Raw genomic sequence first — 17,836 nt, forward strand, 5'->3', positions numbered from 1 at the left:
ACATTTATTGTTTACAAAGCTCTTTTATCTTGAATTTTAAGCTATAAAACAGTTGCTGCAGAGTTGTACACGCACATACAAATCCTTCATCTGAGTAAATGTTACCAGGACCAGCCGGCATTGCAGGTGTCTCGCTCAGTGATCATCATGATTCCTCGTGCATTCCTGTTGAAATCAATAAAGACAACTGACCCCGAGGAACTGAGTGAAGAAACTTTCCAAGAGGAAGAGGTGAGATGGGGATGTGTGATTGAAAGCAAATGTGAGACAGAAGAAGAGAAATAAAGACAAGTGAAGAGGCAGAGTAGACAGGCGGCGAGAGAAAAAAAAAAAAGCCTCATTGGTTTTCAGTGGGCATGTGCAGACTCAGACGTACTAAAAGGTTACAGCATTTGATTTGTGATATTCTACTCTGAGAGCTCTCCCTCTCTGTGTGTCTGGAGGAGCAGTTTGGCTACTGCTGTCCACAAAGTTTGATCGATGGCTGAATTATGCCATCGGATTGTGAATCTAGCCGACTCTGCTGCTGCCGCCTGCCCAATGACAAACAACAAACACGCCTGGCCACCAATAACAATGAGAGATGTGGGGACTGAACAGCCAATCGGAAAATAGACTTAATAGTGTCCCCATAAAATAGGGACATTTCAGTCAGCCGCTCCCACCTTCTCTGATATACTTCATTCATATGCACTGCGCAGTGTGTGTGGAATAAGGTTTTAAATGCAGCACCATCCCTTTCTTTCCAAAACCCTCCTTTTCTTGTAGCCCTTTATTTCCTTCCTCTATTTCTTCCTTTCTTCTTGATTACTCTCCATTCCTCATACTCAAAGTTCAAGCTGCCCACTCCACATTCACTCCATCTCTCTCTCTCTCTCCATCCTCCATCGCTGCAGTTCGGGCTTCCCACTCCCTCCCTCCATCAATCTCTCTATGCACCCTCCCTCGCTCCAGCAGCCCACTCAAAGGCTAATTCCACAGAGGGAAAGAATGTGAGGAGAGGCGTTTTATAGTGTTTTCCAGTTATCTCTGTCCTTATAGAGCTGTTCTCAACCCAGCTCCATCAAACCGAGCACCACCCCCACTCTCCAGCTACCTACAGTGCTCTGCTCCTCCTCTGTTCATGGCAATATTTCCCTCATTCCTCTTTGTTTTCCGTCCTCTCCGGGGGTAATGCTGGGTGATAGTGAAGCTGAAGGGTTTCGTTCCTTAAACAAGGCATTCACTAGTCGAAATATACCTTACTCTAAGAAAATAATGCCTCTCAGTTTATTCTGAAATAACAGCATTAAATATGTGCTGTAGCCTATTGCATTGCAAGGTTGAAATGTGAAGCAACTGAAGATGTAATACTCTTATTCACTGCCAAATTACATGCAATACAATACGTCAGGATAAATGTTGCCAATTAACGTTTCTGCAAACCACGGATATGCTGAATTCAACATTTCTTTATGTTGCTACCTCACGTTTCTTTAGGTTACATTTTCAATTTCTGAACTGGTCAGGTTTAGGCACAAAAACTACTCCTTGAATGTGCAATATGTAAGAATTCTGGTTGAAAACATGCAAAAATGATCAACAAAGTCAGAGGGAATAACACTTTTGACGTTATTACTTCTGTGTATTGTGTTGAAAAGCAGTCCAGATCACAAGCTGCACGGCTAACTGAGCTAACTAGCTAACAGCAGCTACAGTTAGCGGCAGATAGCGGCTACTCTGGTGATGTGATACCTATTTTACTTTGAGCTAGAATTCCAACAGGTGGCCAATTCTTACATATTGCACCTTTAAGGTTTTATGGTTTATGTCACCACTAACATGGCTTAAAAAAGGCAGATCTTTCATCAAAATGTTCAGTGTTGTTGCCACGAACAAGGCTGGAAAATGCTGTGGTAAAAAGATCAAGTGGTTTCATGGCCACAAATGTTAAAACACCATCTCAAATGGCAATCTTGCTCGGCAGCCTTCTTGGCTAGCTGTAACTCCATCACCATCCTCTCCCCTTCGACATGAAAACCAGCTCATATACATGGAACGTAGACGTGCTAGGACATGCTTCGCTGAAATGTTGATATGGTACATATGACATATACAAATCCTAACACATCTATGGTTACAGAAAACGTAGAATGCAAACCTTTTATTCTGGCAACTGGGCCGGCATTTGTTTTGGAGTCTATCAGTCTCAGCTCTAGGGGTACTTCTGTGCAGTTGTTTGAACAAAACTGAATTAAAATCCACTTCACACACCAGGCTACTTACTGGTTTTAACAGACAACATCATATCACTCCAATCTTGGCTTCTCTCCATTGGCTCCTTGTACGTTTTAGAACTGATTTTAAGATTAGCTCATCTGGGTCTTGCCCCAAGATACAAAGTAGAAATGTTGACCATGCACATATGAGCCTATTCACAGACTTAGATCCTCGGGTGGGGGCCCTTCTGAGCATTCCCAAGTCAAGGCTTAAATCTAAAGGCAACCGTGCTTTTGTCATCAAGGGCCCCCGACTTTGGAACGTCCTACCTGAGGAGATAAGGCTTGCAAAGTCAGTAACATCCTTTAAATCACTTCTTAAAACCAACTTTTATAGATTTGCTTCTATGTGAAATCATCCTTTTGAAATTTCCTTTTAGTCTTTGTAGTAGTTTATTATGTTCTTAATCAATTTATGTTTCTAATCCTCGTGATGTCGTCTCCTTGCTTCTTATTTGTTTATTCATTTTTTTTCCTATTTTGTATTTCTTTTATGTGATTTTGCCTTTTTATCACTTCTATTCCTTTTACTCGTATTTATTTATATTGTTTTGCATTTTGTGCCTTTCCTTCATGTTTGAACTTCTTAACCTGGGCTTCCTTGTCTTTGGCTTGACTGCTGAGCATTTATTCAGTTACACTGTCTTCCTGAGCGTCCTCCTGTTGCTCTGTCGGTCAAAGCACTTTGTAAACTATGTTTTCAAAGGTGCTGTATTAATACAGTTATTATTATTACTACTGTATGTTATGTTGTAATCAGCAGATACAGAATTAATTTTGGCCTGGGGGAGAAATCAAACATGAACACATTTATTACGTGGACACCACTTAAAGGAATTTCATTTGATTTAATTAAAGAAAACATGACTATTTCATTATATAAACAACATCATTTTTATGGCTTTTAATCAACTTTGTTGACTGTGCAGTGTGCACTTATATGTTATTAGTGCATGACCTCATGCCATGACATCATGGAGCACATGCTGGTTTAATGCTGTAGTATTGATTTTACGGGTTGGGACCAAATTTTGATGCAGTCGTGAAGGTTCCGAGAAAATTCTTCAGGAAGCAGCAAAACCTCTGTAAGTCCAAAAACATGATGTTTTCAGAGCCTTCTCTCTGATACAAAATCAGGCTCTGGAGCTCTTGGGACATTTCCGTTCAGTGTGCAGCCATCACCACTTAAACATCAGCAAGTTCTTGCTTTGCTCCCTTTCTGCTGTCAGGCATGATGGGGCTATAACTGCAGAATTCACAGTGTGTTTATTGCTGCCGTCCACAGAGATATCTGCATATTATGAGATATAAAGCTAAATGTCTGACTTAAATTAACAACCAGGGACCGCTTGAGATAAAAACTTTTGTTGATCTGATGTAAGTATTTCTAGCTGATGAAATCACTTGCATATATTTTTTCCTAAACCTAAAACCTGCTTTCTAGTCACCGTGACCCTTTGATTGAATTAAACAGATGAAGAACTCAAAGAACATCAACACAAAGAAGGTGTCTCCGTGGGACACTGATTGCAAAGTGATCTCTGGGACACATTACAAAGATGTTGGCAAACCACAGAAAACAGAAAAAAACATTACCTAGATCTCATTTTGACAGTATTCATGATCTCCTCTGTGTCCTTATCCGAGGTTGTCAGTATAACCGGCCTTTAAGTGTCTGTCAGCCTCTTTATTTTTCTGACTGCTCTGGCAAACCACATCTCAGAAAAAGACACAACTCCTGCTCCAAGTACAAAAATTATCATTTTTAATGAACACGCTGCATAAAGTATTTATGAGTCTGGAACCTTTAGATGGATGGCTTTTGGCTGCATATCACTTAAGCGACAGTATGCCGCTCCTGGCTGAGTAAACACAAGAAGTTCTTTAAAACAGAAAGTTTATATCCAAGAGAATAGCAGCCTGAAGAGAGAGAGGAACTAAAGTATAAGGACAGTGTATGTATTTCTAAATTTGTGCAGGGAGCTTATTGTAAATGAACCTTAAAAATATTACAGGTCTCATGTTACATTTTATGTGTTGTGGATATCAAAGCAGACTATGGTGATATATGCAAAATTACATATATTGTCTTATACATTTATATGCCAGGATGTAATGTTAGCCGTTAATGTTTCTGCAAATAACTGATATGTTGACAGATGTATGTGTCATATTCAGATTACATGTTTATGACCTTACCTTAACATTGTACGGTGGAGGTAATGACGGTGGTGCTACAGGCGAGAAAGCTGACGGCAATGCCCGCATTTAGAGAACATTTGTAAGTGTGAACCGCTGGATATCTTTAAGTGGGCATCCAACATATTTTTTGATGGGAAATTTCCAGCTGTGTTCATGGCAACAAAAACAGATATTTCTGAAGGGAAGGTGGGACAACCACAACAGGTATATTGTGCCAAAACGTGATCTTTTCCAAAGTGGCTTCTGTCTAAATAAACGTAAAGTTGCCAAATGCACTGCATGCTGGCTAGTGGGCTGGTTTTATAATAAGTACTATTTTAAGCATAACAACAGGAGTTACTCAAAGCTGTCTAAAAATAGTTGTTCTGTCACAAGTTTCCTGTTGTCTTTACAAAAATACGGACTCATCCTGCGGAGCTCAGTGAAACCTCATTGTTCAGAGGCAGACATTGAATCAGACCAAATCTGTTACCGACTCACTTTGTGTTAATCAAAGAATAAATGTTCTTCAATTTGTAGTCTTTGTGCTCGCACTGTTTTCTCACAACTTCCTCAGTATGTTTCACTATAATTTAAATTGTGGCAACAGTGGGGTCTTTTTTGTCCACATGCGACCTCTCTGATGGTATCATACACAAATTAATGCAGCAAAATGAAGAAACTGTTTAGTGTCACCAGGAATTATCGTGATTACTGTTGTGCTGAAAAAATATTTTTTTCATTAGCAATGCCACAGAGGCACATTAATCAACTAAACACCCATATTCATCTTCATTTTCCTCTGCCTCTCACACTCTTTCTTCCTGCCATCCCGTCCATCTCTTCCTTTTCTTTTCTCACTTATCCACTTACTCCTCCATCTCTCTCCCTTCTCAACACACACTAACATAAAAACACACATGCACACACAAGCACAAGCCAGGGCTGGTAATGCAGGGTTAATAAGATTGGAGAGCAGCTGATGCTTGTGCACATTCAGGCCAGATTACATTTAATTCGATTGGGTTTCACTCACTACTGGGCTCCCTCCCACTCCTCTCTCCCTTTCTCTCCTCCTTCTCGTCATTGTCCTCCTCCTGCTATTGTTGGACCAGAGGTGGTCCGGCCTCACAAAAAGACACAGGTTCACACAGATGGGATACACACACACACTCACACACATTAAGCTTTTATTTGAGAGCTGCAGTGGACACACATGCACACACACGCCCTTGGCCGCTCCGCTGTCCTCCACTTTTAAACAGAATGTGATTCATTATCTGTGTTTTACAATGTCAACTCTGCCTTGAACCAGACACAAGGATGGAGCACATGGAGAAGAAAAGAACATTACAATTAATCAAGTGTCGAATCTAAGATTTTAAAATAGATTTTTTAAGATTTATCTTTTAAGATTACAAAAAAATGTGCTTGCTTGAACGCTGTACAGAGCAAAGATTGCTATTGGCTCCTGCTGTTTGAAGTGGAGCTTGAGCAGCAGAGCTTGATAACATACAATTTTGATCCTATTGTATGGAATCAATGAGAAATTCAATACATTTTAATGTGGCAGTCTCACTTGACATGGTATTTGGTAGGATTACAGTCCTTCCACTGATGTCTTTCCAGAGAAAGTCATCCTCAATTCTTACGCAAAATACTCTTGAATTCTACAATAAAATAAACATCGGTCTTACTATAGTAATGTTATATCTAGTTGATCTCTCCAGCTGAATTAAAACACATTTTTGGTATGAAATCAGTAGCCTATATTGTAGTATATCTGCAGTGTTTGATATGGCGAGTCCCATCTGTGATTTGAGCACGCGCCACAATACTCTACTGGGCTTTTCCAAACTGTACATGTGCTGGTTCAGTTTGACTTGGAATGGCACTGCCGGGATTAGTGATTTCACTACAACAGGGCTGCCCGCTTGACACTTCAAAAATGCCTTTCTCTCTTATCTCCATGAATCAGCGTGGCGCAGTTTGACTCAGCCGGGCCAGATGTGACAGTGGAAGAGCCCCACATGACTTTGAATCACAGGTTAATGTTCAGATGCTAAGGTTTGCCATCCCCACATCTGGACCCATGAAAGAGAGACAGTTAATCTTGGACAGCCATCTTGGACAGCCACATGTAGGTATGGCAACACGACTCGGACAAACCACATACAGAACTGCAGTAAAAGCAGAACATTTGTTAAGTTAGTTCATGATTATGGTTACATTTGCTAATGTTCTAAGATAACAAAAAACAAGAACATTTTTAAGACCTCAAATATTTGGGAGCATTCTAATAAGTCTATTAGTCTAATAAAAAGTCTAATAAAGATAAATAATCCATTTGTATTTTTTTCAGTCTTCCTTTTACAAATATTCTATCATAGCCTATGTATTGTTTTTTTGTTTTATATTTTCTTTTCATTATCCTTTTTTTTGTTCTATTTGTTTGTTGTTAGGGGGTGACATGCAGCAAAGGGCCACAGGTCGGACTCGAACCCCGGGCCGCTGCAGCGAGAACAAGGCCTCTGCACATGGGACGCCCGCCCTACCAACTGAGATAATAGGCGCTCCAGCTTCAACCTTCTGAGTGGAATACAAATGAACAGCTTGATCGGTACTCCCACAGTCGAATGGTTTGAAGGGACAGAGTGCTTAAATTACTAGGCAATGATTTGCAGTTTTGTTTAAAAGGGGAATAACTTTATACTTTATTATACAAAAAGAGAGAATTATTATCCCAGTTAGCTCGCAATGTCAGTGGTATCCAAGCAATACATCCTCTCTGTCAAACACAATGGTTGTGTATTTTTTGTAATGTATACTGCATGTTTTAGACCAATCAATCTGAAGTTCCCACAGAAGCAGAGCTGAAAAAAAACCATCACGGCAGCACCATTACTGTGGGTCTTCTCATTTTCAAATGACGCTGAATGAGTTTGCTTGAGAAAGCAGAGTGCAACCGAATTCCACATTATATATGCTGGCTTGTGAAAGGATTGTATATTACATCTGGCTGACAGAGGCAGAAAGAGGGGGAAAAGACGGAGCTGAAACTGGCAACGGAAGAACGGAAAAAAGAGAAGAATATATCAAAAACAAAAGGTAAACAAACACATTTGAACAAATAGGGGTGACAGATGAGGAAAAGGGAAAACAGAGCTGAAAAGAGAAAGGCCCACAGTTTTGGAAAAGAAGGAGACGAGAGAGTGATGGACGAGCAGAACGCAGGGTGAGAAAGAGAGGGATGCTCACGTCTTCCAGTCTATGTGTTTTTGTCTCCGCTCTTCTTTTTTTATGTGTCACTTGGCTCTGTTGTCCTCCTCTTCCCATCACTAACCTCAGCTGTCACACACACACGCACAGAATGCACAGGCATATTCAGGGAGATGCAAGCTCGCACGCACACACACACACGAGAGAAAGCACTCACACACACATACTGGATACATCAGTAAGAGAACATCAGCCATCTGGCTTTTATCAGGCACGCACGCAAGACGGAGGAAAGAAAGAAAGAAGGAACACAACTGGACTAACCCAAGGGTTTAATCAGGGTTGATAAATGACAGTCATGCAATGGAGTTCACGTTGTGGTGTGTGTGTGTGTGTGTGTGTGTGTGTGTGTGTGTCCTCTCCCTCTTTCTCATCACACCAAGCCATCCTCTCTCAACCCACACAGACCCCCACCTCCTCTTTCTCTCTCTATCCTTCAGTCTGTCCTCACTCAACCCTGTAACTAATGACTCTGGAGGAGGCATTGCAGCACCTGCTGCAGACAAACACACGCGCACCTCATACGCAGACATACACACCCGAACACATGAAGAGGGAGGAAAGAGTGAGGAAAAAAACCGAGACGTTGGGTGTGGGGATGGAGGGGAGTTAGATGAAGCGAACAAACTAGGCCAAAATAAAAGGGGGGAGCTAAAAAAGAAGAGAGAGACAGAAAAGGGGGAAAGAAAGGCGAGAGGTGCCAAGGACAAAGTGGAGGAGAGAAGAAGAAAGGGAGGGAGGTGTGAAGTGTCACTGCCAGTGGTACCATCTCTCTAATTAGCATAGTGACCTTGGTCCTCTGTAACTGTTATTGTACACACACACACACGCACACACACACGGGCACAGTGCTCTTATGCATAGCAGAGCGTGTGTTTCTGTAATCGCATGGTTAAAGTAGCTCCTGACATGAATTTTAATGCACAATAATTTTACTTTGCAAAATGTTTTTTTGTCATGACAACGTTTCATAAATATTTCACACAGCACACACACCGCAAGTCCACCATGTAACAGGTTCATCAAGGAGAAGCAACGAAAAGTGTTTAAAAAAGTAAAACAAAACAATAAAAGCACACAGACGCACACTCACCCACATCACACACCTGTGTAAAGTTAAAAAGATTCTACTGGGTTCCATGTAATGGAAGGAGTTTAAGTGTGAGGTTGACTAAAGTGTTAATGTACTACAGATACACTTACAACAAGAGAAAGCGGGAATGAGGCAGGGAGACAGAAAAACTAACTGTGAGTGAGCAGGCAAGAGAGAGGGGGAGTACAGCTGTAGCAGTAATCATCTTTCAGGTCAACAGTAATTACCAAGAAGACTGGGGAAGTGAGTGTAGGACACACACTGACACACACACACACACACACACACACACACACACACACACACACAACTTCTTCACATCTCGGCTCGCTGTATTTTCTTCTTGTCTCGTTTATTTCACAACCAAAACATGCACCTATCACAAAGGAGATGTCAGTGCGGGCTGCAGGGTTTAATGGAGGAAGGTTTCTCCCAGCGAATGCTATTATATACACACAAACAGTGTGATCTTGCTCCAACGGCGCTTTAATTAATTCATGGGTAATGTCAGGAAGTCGCTTTAATCATGGTTAACTCTGAGGATGGCAGTTGAATTTTCAGACCTCTTACAGTACACTGTGAGGTACACAGCTCTTGCATTGGTACTTTTGAGCTACGCTGAACTTCTTGCCCTGAGTTTAGCCTCAGTACAAACCCTCCACACATCCCTCACATAATGTGCAACGCAGCAGGACTGAGCCTGTGTTTGTCTTTGAAACTGCTTGTTAATTACTTTCTGTTCAGTGTACATTCATGTGGCTGTTGAATCTGCTCCTAACAATGTACCTGTTGTATATCAGGGACATTTGATGCTATACCTCTTTGTCACAGTCACTACTCTACAGGTCGTCAGCTGTGCTTTCTCTGGCGTTACTGTGGCAACCTTGGTATTATCAAAATGTAACTTCCCATTTATCTTATGGAGACAGAAAAGCATGGATGCTTGCAAATTGTTCACAACTTCACAACTGCTATCAATTAAATCATCAAATAAAAAGAACGTTTCATTATCTGGCCACTAACGGTGCTTTATAGGCTAACACTAACAACCTGTTCTCATACCGGGCCAGTCCGCACTGATAATAGTTACTGCAGCATCTTTACTGCTGGACTTTGGTTAATTGTCAGGTGTCATATGCTATTAAAGGGGGAGATGCAACATTGAAATATGTCAAAAATGCGGGACTGTCGTGCACAAATCAGCAATAGCAATGTAACATTAGCTAGCTAGCTAGTTAGCTACCAAGGCATCAGCAAAGTAGTAGTGATTGATTTATGCTTTTTATAAAAAAGAAAAAAAGAACATAATACATTGAAATGACAGAGTTCTCATAACCCTTGGTTTGAAGTGTGCCTCTGAAAAACCTCCGTTTTGAGGACCATGTAGCCTGAACACTTCATCCTACCCTGCTGTCCCAACAAGAATTGAGACACTTTGCCACTATTCCAAAACAGAGGGGTAGGGCTAAATGGTAGGGGCAAGGGTCGTATTGGGATTGGGCCAAAGTATTTATGTTCCTGACCAGACACACTGAGGCCTCGGATAGCAATCCTTTCCCTATGTTCCACAGTCTGTTCACAACCACGTGCACGTGGAGAAAAAAAAAAATTCTACAGATAAAACTGAAGCCTAATGCAGACTACAAGTCTGAGGTAGCTCTGGAGACTTGGCAGCATCCTGAAACTATACTTGAGGGAACTTTCCAACATTTCTGTGTTGACTAGTTTGTCCCATTGCAGCCGATAAAATGATCACTTTCCATCCAATCCTGCCGGAGCTTTGTGGAAGGAATCCCCTGATTCTGCTGCCCGGGGCTTGATGCAAGCAGGACAGTAGGATGGTGCATCCAATCAATGTTCACTTAAAAGAAGTTCTTCATGCTTAATGACTACTTCTAGTCCAAGAACTTAGACTTTTATGGTTTGAACTGAAATTTGGCAGCGAACAGAGAAGTGTGTCCCAATCATTGAACAGTGCCAGGCTCCAGTTTAATCCGCACTCCACAGATCAAGGATGTCTGGGCAAAGCAATGACCCTGCAACTACGTTTGGGTATTATCGGAATTTTCTCCTCCTTCAGAGCGCAAAAATGATAACCCTCTCTATTTTTTGACAGTGGATTTCTTCCTGGAGGAAAAGGACCTTTTGTGATGTCCTGTCGACACTTTTCAGGCCTAATAAAGTCAATATGGTCGGGGATTTCAATTAAATGAAGATGACACTAGCTGTGAGCTCTTGGGAGTGATGAAATTGTTTAATTTTGAATTGTTTTATGGTATCCATATAGACAATTAATGTAAATCATCAATTCATATAACTGATTGATAGATTTGTATAACTTATGTTTGTATTAAATTTGAACTTTAACGTCTTGAAAACCTGCTTCTGCTCAACACTCCACTGAAATGTTTTTCACGCCTTTCACGTTTTTTTTTACCTAATCTAACCCATCTTTGAAGGCCCCTGACTCACACTCAGATTTTAGTGAGGTCCTTTCATAAACTGTCTCTCAGATTTAGATAATAGAGCCCTTTGTGAGAAACTGTGAAACACCTCTGGTGTTAACTCTCTGAGATGTGGAAAAATGATGATATTCAGGTATTTAAGTGTGACTGCAGAGAAGTGGAAAAAGACTGAGCTCGGTGTGTACCATTTCTATCTGACGGGGCTTTCATGCAGTCATAATGCTCAGATTAAAGATGTGACAGCTAAATGTTTTCACCAGTAAAGACAACCACAGAGGTACATCTGAAACCATGGAGAACTGGGGTTATGGTTACAGTTTCTGCTGCTCTCCCTGCTCTTCAAGGATATATGATCTTTGCCACAAGTGTTTGATAACAACATTGGGGAGATCATTGCAAAACAAATTATATTCATGTATATCACCTGTGTATACTGTATAAGTATATTGGCTGATAAATCGATACCCGATTATTTTTGTTCTGTGATATTGGTTTCAGCTTTGGGTTAGGCTATAGATGTGTATTTTGTGTAAAGTGCTTACCTTTGTAATTTTTTCATATATGCTGCAAATAAACAGAAGCTGTGCGACTTTTAGCACTTAGAGATAGATAGATAGATAGATAGATAGATAGATAGATAGATAGAATAAAAATGTATTGAAAGTATCATGGAATATTATCCCAGGCCGGGTATTATTTATGTTATTATTATATTATTAACAAGTCAAATCTTTCCAAAGTTTAAGTGACGTGGATGGAGCGACCTTGTGGATTGATTAGATCCCACAAGGACGTTCATATATATATATTTTGCGTGACCCAGCGTTTCAGTCCACAACAGGCTCAGTGTTGATGTTCAGTGTCAGATCAAAACAGCTCTCTCCAAACCTTTATTCAAACCTCCCCTCCTCAAAAAAGAATCAATATTCGGCTTTTGTTAGATGTCTCATCCCTCTTTCACAAAAGCGACTCATGCCTTTTTTTCTCTCCCTATCACCACCTTACTGCTGTCTTTGGAGGAAAAGCTTTCAACTCTTTGGCCGATTAGAACTGAGAACAGAAGTTTCTGTCCCGGCTAACCTACAGAACCTCAGTGTACTCTGAGAAGGGTGTGCGAAGTAGGAGGGCATGGGATTTGTCAGTCTAATTGGTGCTGAATGTGTTAAAACCACGATTTTGTCAAACCCCAATTAAGCCGCTCATCTTACAAAATGTTAGAGGCTCCGCTGGAAATCCAACATCAGTGGTTTTGAGGCTGACTTTCTCATTGCACCCTGATTCAGGAAAGTTAGCCGGGACATCAGCAGCTCTCTGCGCATAATTAGTTCATGAAACAGTAAGAAGTCTGTGTAATTTCATTTGGAATTGACTCCTTGCCCTCCATTCCATCCCTCCGGAAAACTCAATCTCCAAGGAGTCGAGGGTTCTTCTCTCTTTAATAACAGCTAAACACATCAACACTGGTCTTCCAAATGCCCCCCCGAGCAGTTAGGAACAAAATAAGAGATGGAAGTCTAATGAAAAGAGGTTTAATAGAAGAGCGAGGCAAAGGTGGCTCAGAGGCTTGCTTCTGTTTAATTCAATGGGATGCTCCTGGTGCCTGAAGACTGGCCCATTTTAATTGCACTCGTCTCTCATTTATAAAAGGAAGTATGCAGCGATACAGCTTTAATGAATCTGAAAGAGAAGGCAGGCTATTCAGTTTCTTTCTCTCGCACACATTGAAGGATAATGTGATTGTGCTGGTTAGGCCCACATGTTTTGGCACGACGTTGTTGCATACAGCTGCCAGCTACACACACACGCACACACACCTACAACTGCAAACACAAACGTGGATGATTATTAGCATCTGAGAGGAAAATACAGAGAAAATACATGAGGAGCAAACAGGTGAGACAAAGACCAAAAAAAATAAAGAATATTGAAAGAAAGGAAACTCAATCATCCGCTCCATCCTTTCTACTATCTTTTCTGGGATTTGATCAATAATCTCATCATGGCCATCGTCGTTAATCAATAACTCTATATGGACTCGATCGATAATCTCATCATTGACTTAATCAAAGCTGCACCTATCAGTCTCACATGAATCAATGTAAAAGCGTAACAGACGTACAGTGAAGCCGCTGGTCGTTATCATGATTATCATCATCGCACTACTGTTGTCACCGTTGTTATTATGACCGCACATCAACCATCACCTCCGTGTTTATCGTCAACACTAACACCGTCAGCCCTTCCCCAGACAGTGATTGAGTCCACCTGGAGGATAACGCCACAAGAAAAAACACCTCGATAACAACGAGTGAAGCGGGCCAGAGCGTTTGAAGGGCGGGGGTGAAGCTTACCTTCGCCATCTGTGCCTGGACTCCGCTGGCTTTGAGCGAGGCCACAGCCTTCTGGGCTGCTGCAGGGCTGTCAAAGTCCACAAAGCCATAGCCTGAGCACACAGACAACACAGGAGAAAAGAAAAAAGAAGGAAAAAGAGTATCAGTTAACGTTCTGAATATTACCGAGGCCAAAAAACAACCAGTGTTAATTCCTGTCAGAGATCCAAGCCTGTGTGTTGTTTCAAACACTGCATAAATCCTATAAATGTGTCAAAATCAAGTCAGGTCACGTATCTAATGAAAGCTGCTAGTTCCTCCATTAAATGTGTTTTAGCACAGAACATCAACAGAATTGGTGTCATAACAGTAACTCTTGCCATCTTGTTTATGAGCCAAAAGATCCTCTAATGTCTGCGCAAGTTTCTATGTACAACGGCTCTTTTTAATGAAACCATGTCTATGATTTCTAACGGCTCCGTCTTTCAGCGCACTAATGGCTTGCTCGCCATCCAGATATACTCTATACAATGTGTATAATGACTCAATGCTGAAAGACTTCTTTGGTTTTACATGCAACATCTACTGGCCTCCTATTGTTCGACATTTAATATCCCACAGCATTGTATGTGAGCTCATTTTGTCCCTGAGCCGCAGTAAATCTGCCACAACATAGGGTTCCTATAGTAGTGGTCAATAGTGTACGGCTCCGCACCAGTGACATCAAGAAAAATCCCCTACATTTAACGCAGCGATTAAAGTGATTCAGAGCCTTGTTTAAAGAAATAAAGACGCAAAAAGAACGAGCATCAGTCAATTTTACTGCCATAAAATCGGCGTCATTTTCTGTGTGTGTGTGTGTGTGCATGTGTGTGTGTGTGTGTGCAGTGCATCTGTCAAATTGTTAACACTCTGGCGATCTAGGTCGGGCCCTACAGGAAGCCCGGAAAGACAAAAGGTCTGAACACACACATATCAATCTCTACTTTCAGAAATACACCCCGTTTTACTGGGTCACATGGGTGGGGCTGGAAAGAGATGTCAAATAAGACAAAAAGAGGCACAAAGAGACGCAGCCCGTCTGCAGTGTGAATGACAGCTTGCGTGTGTGTGGTGTGTGTGAGCAAAAGCTGAGAGACTTTTAGCACAAGAATGGCTCTGACTGCGTGTTTATATGAGAGACTAATAAAAGAGAGACATTGACACACTGCCAATGGGAGAAATTTCCGGAAAAGCACAGCAGCTTTGAAATTCCAGCTGTAGTTTTGAGTGGGCCGCGTGTTAACACAATTAAACGATCCACATTTCAAAAGCCGCCCTCATTACAATCCTAAATGTAAACATGTTAAGAATGAGGGAATACTACTGCTCTCTCTCTCTCTCACACACACACACACTTCATTCCTAACATCTGTTCTTGTCTGTTGGTCTTTTCCAGGATTTGGAGCCTCGCTCTGTTTTGCTGATAAGCAGATGAGTTTTTATTGTTCAAAGGCAGCAAGCTGCTTTCACAGCAAGATATGTACGGCACACACAAATATTTATACTGTTGCTAATGAGAAACCCATAAATTAGCCAAAGTAGGATAACACAAACAGACATGCGAGCTCTTACTGTAGTACGTACACGTATAACGTGCACACATTAATGACTTTGACAAACACTGATCCAGACAGGCATGGATACACACATACGCCGAGAAAACAGATCCATAAATATCTGCAGGCATGCTCACACATGCACTGACAATTTTTTTAATCTATATTTATCTAATTAGGGCCACACCAAAACAGTTGAACTAATTGAGAATGCACAAACATACAGTATTCATCATTAGCCCGGCGAGATGCTTTCATTTTATTCCAGAAAAATTTGAAAAGTTTCACATCTCATATTTCACACTTTAACTAATGGGTGTTTGTTCAACCGTAGACGGTTCGTGTAATTAGTGAGAAAATGAAACCGAAAACACAATTCATAATGCATAATTCAATCAGCACTAGCCGAAACAGAAGCCTTTTGTTTGATGGCAGTTGTTCAACATTATCGGTAATGCGCATGGTTGTTGAAATAGAGCGACTCTAATGATAAAGCAGGTGCTTTAAAGGGGAACTCCACCAATTATGCACATCAAAATCTGTTTACAGCTCATACAGAGTACTACTTGGGCTGCACCCGGATATACCAAACTATTGCTGTTTGAATTGACTTATGGGTAATGTAGGCATCAGGTTTTGACAAGGATGAAGAATGTGTGGGATAAAACAAAACATAATTTAATATCATTTTAAGTACAGTTTCAATCATTATCGGGGTACATCAGCTTCAACACAAAACGACTCTATATTGTTATATTACGAGAGCATCTAAGACAGCACTTTGACACTTTTTGGGGAGGTTTATATGTTAAGTTGTTTATTTAAACATTTCCATGTCATCCTTCGTAATAATTAAGCATGAAATTAATTATGGATTATTATGTTTTTGTGTTATGAGTGCAGCAGGGGGCTCCGTGGCACAGCAGGTCTGCATTAAACCATGTAATTTTACTTGACGTCATTAACTGTGGCCTTGTTAGCCAAATTTATGTTTAAAGTTACAGGTTCAGGGTGATTTATTTTTCATTATACAACACAGGGTTGCATAAGGAAATTAAAGTTTGTAACTCCTTCCTGCTACAGTACACAAACCTCAAACATCTATACATTGATTTAAGCTATAAACATATATACATAAACTAGTATACATCCAGGAAATAATTCTGAGTGCATTTTCTAATTGCCTCAGGGTGAATCTAAACAGCAGCAACAAGATGGTGATGATAATACGGTCGGCACCTTCACATTAAAAGTACACCATCAGGTAAACACTGTCGATCAACTCTGACAGCGTGTGAGCATCAAGGATGTAAACACAGAGTCCAACTCTATTCGTCCTGCGCTCTGTCGGCTCAGAACACGGTCCAACCATTGAGTGCAACAGCTTAATCTGAGAGGATGTAGATCCACCCGGGATGTAAAAGGTGAGATTTGTAGAAGGATAAAATAAAGAGGGTACACCAAACAGTCTGTTGGTTCAGGTTTTGTGTAAGAGGAAAGCCCTGTACACTGGTAGTGCGATCTTAAAATGATTTTTAAACAACTGTATGTAACTTATATCATAACCAGACTACTTTAAAATGTTAGGAACTCAGTTTATTACTCTGTAACTGAGTACTGCATGTTTCCTAATGACTTCAGCATGTACATATTTGTACACATTCAAAGTGGTTTATTTTGTTGAAGTAGAACACAGTCAGTGAATATTCGTAATCAATGGTGGTGACTTACTGTATGGTGCTAACAGGAGATTGCGTAGAGTGAAAACACACCATTCAGATGTAATCGGCAGATTGCGCCACGTTACGGCCATCGAACTAGAGGCTTGAGACTTTAATCTGTAATGTAACCAAGCAGCACTTCTTAAAGCTGCTCTGTTTGCAGTGATTTACCGATCCACTGGGTAGCTCATATCAGATGTGTCCTCAGTGTTACAGTACCAGAAAATGAGTCCATGCCTCAGGAGCCATGTACATGATCTCTTCATAAAATATTGAATTGTTGTAGATGTTGGCATGTAATCTACAGTAGCTTTGCCCTGCACATTCTAGTTTGTCCGTACATCTGAAGATGTCTGAGCGTCGGCTTGGCCAGAAAAATATGTCACATCATTCACCATTCTAGACGCATGAACGATGGAGACAAGTGCACATCTCATTGACTAGTTCTGTGGGACAGCCTTGAAATTCCCCATTTGCTTTGACTGCATTCATCACTCAGGGAGAGAATTGTGTTTTCTGAACATTTATTTGCCCCTCTCTCCAGTGGAGGTCAGAGGTCAAGTATTAGAGACAGAGCACATATCCCAGGAGTTGGTGCAGATTCATTGTCTTGCTCAAGGACACTTCAGCTGTGGGGAAACTCGTTGAGTCTGTTGGCAAATGCCTGCCTTCCAAGCTGCTGGACGTCCTCCCAAATCAGTACGCCGCGCTTCTGCCAAACTTGTAATTTGTACATTTTCATATTATCTACACACTAAAAACTAACCCTCTTAAATTCGGTGAAAACTCATCTCATGTGCATGTAAGGGATAGCTCTTCTGAGCACGGTGATAAGCATGAGAGTGAAAATAATATCTCTGAGTTATATAATCCGTCTCAGTTGTGCCCTGTCCCACCCATCTGTGGCCTTA

The 17,836-nt window shown here is 41.0% G+C and overlaps 1 protein-coding gene across 1 annotated transcript in view; it reads right to left on the bottom strand.

The window, feature by feature from the left end:
- LOC311260371 (RNA-binding motif, single-stranded-interacting protein 3-like) overlaps nt 1-17,836 on the bottom strand; it is a 133,690-nt gene that overhangs the window by 61,269 nt on the left and 54,585 nt on the right. The window contains exon 4 of the mRNA XM_084358111.1: nt 13,628-13,719. Coding sequence (XP_084214237.1) covers nt 13,628-13,719 — 92 coding nt within the window. The remainder of the gene's footprint in view (nt 1-13,627; nt 13,720-17,836) is intronic.

This window comes from Pagrus pagrus, assembly GCF_965226575.1.
Source record: "Pagrus pagrus genome assembly, chromosome: 7".
NCBI lineage: Eukaryota > Metazoa > Chordata > Actinopteri > Spariformes > Sparidae > Pagrus > Pagrus pagrus.